Here is a 6,030-nt window from a genome sequence, read left to right on the forward strand (position 1 = left end):
TTGTATTTTTTTTTTATAAATTTTAAGTTTTGTATAAATTTCTGAGAACACGTTTTAGCCTTTTGTCTTCTAAAGATATCACTGCTTGAATACTTGGTATCACGTTGTGGTTAGGGAAAATAATTTAACTTTGGACTGTTTTACCACTTCCAGCCGCCTCCTCCACCTCCTGAGGACCAACCGCTGCCACCGCCGCCTGTTTTCCAGCCACCACCACCTCCGCCAGATTTCCAGCCACCTCCACCGCCGCCAGAGGACCAACCACCACCGCCTCCAGATTTCCAGCCTCCACCACCGCCAGAGGACCAACCACCGCCTCCTCCACCAGATTTCCAGCCACCTCCTCCGCCACCAGAAGACCAGCCGCCTTTGCCCCCTCCACCACCACCGCCCAAGGAGATGATTTTAATAATTTTTGTGGAACCACCGCCTCCACCACCAGACCAACCGCCACCACCACCGCCGCCTGATTTCCAGCCACCGCCTCCTCCACCAGAAGACCAGCCACCACCTCCACCTGATTTCCAGCCACCGCCGCCTCCACCACTAGACCAACCGCCTCCTCCTCCGCCGCCACCCAAATAACCTGCTAATGCCTGGGCCGCAAAGACCACCAGTAAAACAAGGATACAACTTCTCATTTCAAACCGATCGTCGAATAGAAAAATTCAGGGAACAGCTGTGACCGCAAAGATTGGAGGTTCTCAACTAATGACTATTGGAGATTAGCAACAACTATTTATACTCAACTTTTGCGCTAAAGACGTTAGCTTAATAAAAGTTTGACAACAACGATTTGAACTTCCCAACCAACCGCCAGGCCATTACATTAAAACACCACAGTGGCAGTCACAAAACAGCCATCCATCTATCCAACCAACAAACCACCCAAGCATGCCTTGGGGTAAAAGACGGATATTACCGACCGTACCGGCCCTCCCCCCTCGCCATGCTGGGACTTATCGTTAGCATCGGCGGCAAAGATAAGTTTGCATTTCAAATTTGCTGCAGTTCAAGTCCGTCCGTCCGTCTCATTGAATATTGAATTCTATGCTTGAGCCGATGATTGCAGTCGTACACCGAACAATACACCGAAAAAAAATGCTTTCAATTGTGCACACAGTTCTCATTTGTTGGCGTGTAATAATAAAACAACAATAACACAAATGAATTCTGCTAGCCAGGTTAGGGGGGGGGGGGGGGGGGGTGCATAATTTTCCTTAAAACTCAGCGTCTTTTTGGCAAACTGCAGCCGGTGTTTGTCAAGTCAGGTCGTCCGTCGTCTCAGCAGTCTTTTGTTTTTTTTTTTTTTCATTTAATTGTTTACTTCATTTTTGTTGCTTTGCTCTTTTGGCATTGCCAAAAAAATTCATCACAAAACCAAAATGTTACAAACGCCTTCGCTTGGCGTTTTTTTTTTTTTTTTTTTGGTTTGCTTGTTGCAGGTCTGTAATTCAATGTTTCACCACAAGACTAGCAATTAAGGTTTAGCTGGTTTTAAAGCTTCTGTAACCAAAAAAAAAAAAAAAAAATAATGCGTCGCTTATTCTGCAGGTATCCATCCAACTGATTGTTTTGTTGTTACACTTGGTGGCCAAATTTTATGACTCCATTTGTTCGACTGCCCCCGGTGAGTGGCAACTAATGAAGACGTTTTCAAACTTTCAATTACCAAATTATTGTGCGGCGTCAACCTTGGCCAAAAGAAAAGTGACAAATAAGAAGATGTATTAAAAAAAATAATTATTGAAAAGAGAAATCTCAATGGAATTGGATATCAATCCGAAATTAATGTAATGTGATATAAAAGAGTTTGGGATTTACAGCCTATAATACTATGTGTTTGGGGGTATTATGCATAAGTTTGATTGAGCCAAAAATTAAGTAACACCTCGAAATATTGGTCCCTGAAATAGGAAACTTTATATGGATCTTCCTACTTCACCGAGCTGAGTTGATCTATGTATGTCCGTCCGTCCTTGTTAAATTGTAATCCCGATTCTCACGAAATTGAGAATTGAGGTGGGGTTAGGTTCAGAATAGAACACTATTGTGTTTGGAGATGATCGCAAAATATTTAGGGGTTGAAATGGACCAAAAATATTTTTTTCTGATTTCTCAGCTGCTCTACATATCGCAATTATAGACCAATCGATGCTGAATTTAATATAGCGCTAGAGTTAAGACCTGGGCAGAGGCCTAACATTTTGTTTGATCATCGGACAATATTTAACGGGTAAAATAGACCATAACTTTTATGTGAAATTGTTTTGAGTTGCAATCAGAAAAAAAATCGAAAATTTCCACTAAACCGCAAATACTTTTAATCCCAGCGAAATCCCAAATGTCACTTCCGACAATTGCAGTGATACTTATAGCCAAGACATTGGGTACATAGCACAACGGGTACAATCTACAGGGTGAGATGAAAAACTGCAACCAAATTCACACCGCTGTCATCCCTAAGCCACTCGTCCAACAGCTGTTAAAATTATTCCAGTGACAGCTCATTCTATTCTTTACAAGCATACAAAAGCATTTTGGTTTGAATTTTCCAGAAAAAATGTTATTCGTGATGGAATGCAAGCGTGATAGTGTGATTTCTTTATATTTGGTTGGAAAACCACAGGTGGCTTCGTTGGAGTACACCAGCATTTAAATGTGAATAAATCTTTTGTGTCTCGTACCATCGCTCGTTACCGTGATACGGTAGCATAGCTCGACGTCAAGGAAGTGGACGGAAGAAAACAGTAACATCAGCAGAAATGGTTCGAAAAGTAAAGAAGCGACTTGATCGAAACCCACGTCGCAGTGGCCGAAAAATGGCTTGTGAGCTGAACATATCACAAAATTCCATTCAGCAAGTATTGAAAAATGATCTCGGGGTAAAGTCATTGAAATTCCAAAAAGTGCAAGAACTTACACCGCAACAGAAAGAAAATAGACTCCAAAGGGCTGAAGAGTTGGCCGAAAGTGGTGAACTGCCGAATCGAATTTGGTTTTCTCCGATGAAATAACATTCATTGTCCAGCAGTTTGTAAACAAACAAAATGATCGTGTTTACTTGCCAAAGAGGTCAGCTGAAAATGTGCACCTTCGGTTGGCCACCAGAACTCAAGCGCCGGCCATGGTGATGTGGGTGTGGGCCGCCATAAAAGCCGATGGTTGCTCTCCGCTCGTAATAATCGGTCATGGCATTAGAACAAATAACGAATATTATCGCGAAAATAATATGGAGGGTGTATTAAAGCCCAACAGGACTCAGCACGCGCCATCCAATAATGGTTACAAAATGAGGTTTCTCGCTTCATTTCCAGGGCACAAGGCAACCAGAATCTCCGGATACCAATCCGTTGGACTGTTGTGTCTGGATTATTTTGGAAAGCAAGATTGGCACTAAAAAATACCAAAGTGTCGATCATTTCAAGCAAGCGCTTCGCCGGGAATGGGCCTAAATACCGCAGAGCAACATTCGTGCAGCGTGTGACGGTTTCATTGGCCGTCTGAAGGCCAATGTTATCTCGATGTTAGTTATTCTGTACTGATTTTGACAATTCTCACCAATTCGGAATGGCCCCTTGCCAGAAAAGGATAAAATCTATGAAAATCGCGCAAAAATATGCCAAAAAAAAGTTAATATTTTTTGTCAATTTTTTTTTCGCATGCCAATTTTTTTACTGTGGAGGGTATTTTAACTTTGTCATTCCGTTTGTAATTCCTCGAGATACTCATGTCAGATCCAACAAAGTATATATATTCTTGATCAGTGTAAATTTCGAAGTTGAAAAATACCGCTCAAATTAAAACAATTATATGAGGGCTATACAAAGACGTGGGTCGGAATACACAACCGTCATATATTGTAGAACCCATTGCGAACTTTAAATACGAAATTTGAAACAATTCCGGAGAACATCAAAACACCAGGTATCGGGGCACCGTTGAATGCGATATCGAGGACCAATAAGGGCAATTCTCCTCCAGAGGGTAAAGTACTCAGATATGGATAAAATCATCAAAATAGCGAATATCGGGGGTACCGTTATATGGGGGATATATCTTGGACCTATATAGACAATTCTCATCCAGGGGTAAAGTACTCAGAAGAAACTCCTTGTGTAGAATTTCAGAAATATTGACCCATTCTTTCCAAGCCCACTCCGTAGAGGCTCAAGAGTTTGAAAATTCATAAAAGAAGTCAAAATATTTTAAAATAATCGAACATTGGCGTAGGGTATACATCTGTCGACAAAACCGACCGAAACTTTTTTACTTCTATTTTTTTTTTTTTTTTTTGAACAAAAATTCTTCCAGCATGGCCCGATAATGTAATGGCCTTGCTCATTTTCGAAGAAAAAATGGCCCGATTAATCGTATGCCTCTAGACCAAAATCCGCACCAAACAGTGCTTGTTTACATATGGAGCTGATGGTGCTTATCTTTTTCCAAAATCCGTACCATCTACATTCAGCAAAATTACCAAGCACAAGTAACTTTCCGAAAATTCCAACGCAATTCTTAATGTTGAAGTTTCATTTCCAGAAAATCTCTTGACCATATAATAGAAGCTTTTTTCACAATTAAAATAATTTTTGTTTAGCATTTTTTTAAGAAAACGAATTAATAAACCCCAACATGGACAGAATAACGAAAAACATGATCTAATGTTTTTTAATTCATTTGACCATCAACTATGCCATAGAACTTGCAATGTAATCAATGTGAATTTTTGAAATCTTCTGCTCACTTCATGCCTGCCTAACTACACTTTAGACGACTCATCGTTTGATGTTGGCAACATTTATCTTTAGCCATTTGTTGTTGTTTTTTTAGTTTGGAGGTCTCATTCGTCTTGCGTTTGAATTATAGCGCCACTTATTTCAAATGGATGTGGCCAGTTGTTACAGGTCTATTCTTCAAAATTATTTTGTAAACAAAACAAGACGCACTGAAAATTAATGACAGTGATGGTGGACTACCAAGCTACCTTCCTAACACCTCTGACATCTATCCAAACACCCATGGGTCTGCGCTGCGCTAGGAGTTGGCATTGTGCATTTTAATTTTGTTGAGTTAACAATTTATGGTTGAATTTTTCTTAACAGCTTTTAACCTCTGGAAGCAGCAAAGCAGTGTTGCACAAACTTTTGTGGTGTACATACATATATGTACGTATGTATGTAGTGGCATACATAATTACATATTATTCATTAATAGAAGTCCATTTATTTAAAATTGTCCGTGGATGTGTTGGGGGTAATTGTTATTTTCAAGCATTATTATTTTTAAGTAGATGTGCGAAAAATTATAGTTTAGCATTTATGGCGGTGTTATCATGTTGATTAAACGTAGTTTGTAGCGATGGACATAATTGCCCATACCCTACACTAGCATATGGTATTTGTTAATTATGGCAATCTTTGGATACAAATGTTACGGCTATGGGTAGACTTTTGAAAACAAAGAGCCCATAGGTGAAAGATACGGAATTTTGCTATTGATCGCAAGTACATATTTTAAACCAATAAGGAACGGACGGTCATCTGGGAAGCAATTGGTCACCATTGGCACGTATTATGGCCTTCAAACGGCCAATAAAACCGTCACACCCACACGAATGTTGCTCTGCGGTATTTTGGCCAATTCCCGTCGAAGCGCTTGCTTGAGGTGATCGACACTTTGGTATTTTTCAGTGCCAATCTTGCTTTCCAAAATACGCGCGTGCTGAGTGTGACGGTGCTGAGTCCTGTTGGAACATCCAAATGTTTTGTGCCCAAGGCTTTAATATACCCTCCAGAATATTTTCGCGATAATATTCGGCATTTATTGTGATGCCACGCACATTTTCAGCTGATCTCTTTGGCAAGTAAATACGATCATTTTGTTTGTTTACAAACTGCTGGACAACGAATGTTTTCTCATCGGAGCGGAGAAAATGAAATTCGGCAGTTCATCACTTTCGGCCAGGCGAATTTCGATGGTTTTACCCGAGCTCATTATTCAATATTTGCCGAATGGAATATTGCGATA

At 40.3% G+C, this 6,030-nt stretch overlaps 1 protein-coding gene across 2 annotated transcripts; it reads right to left on the minus strand.

Moving 5' to 3' along the window:
* LOC101898486 (loricrin-like) lies at positions 1–830 on the minus strand. 2 transcript variants are annotated; one of them, XM_059129394.1, is made up of 2 exons: positions 518–830; positions 1–466 (listed from the first exon to the last, which is right to left on the minus strand). In XM_059129394.1, the coding sequence occupies exons 1-2, from the start codon at positions 639–641 to the stop codon at positions 141–143; spliced, it is 450 nt and encodes a 149-aa protein (XP_058985377.1). In that variant the 5' UTR covers positions 642–830; the 3' UTR covers positions 1–140. The 2 variants fall into 2 exon arrangements, with proteins under 2 accessions (XP_058985377.1, XP_005181767.2); XM_005181710.4 differs by having other exon boundaries at positions 1–830.
* Positions 831–6,030: the final 5,200 nt, after the last annotated feature.

The sequence above is a fragment of the Musca domestica genome, unplaced genomic scaffold (assembly GCF_030504385.1).
Source record: "Musca domestica strain aabys unplaced genomic scaffold, Musca_domestica.polishedcontigs.V.1.1 60, whole genome shotgun sequence".
Taxonomy (NCBI): domain Eukaryota; kingdom Metazoa; phylum Arthropoda; class Insecta; order Diptera; family Muscidae; genus Musca; species Musca domestica.

Excerpts from the sequence above, each read along its gene's own strand:
- LOC101898486 (XM_005181710.4), bottom strand. The coding sequence starts at position 641 with ATGAGAAGTTGTATCCTTGTTTTACTGGTGGTCTTTGCGGCCCAGGCA.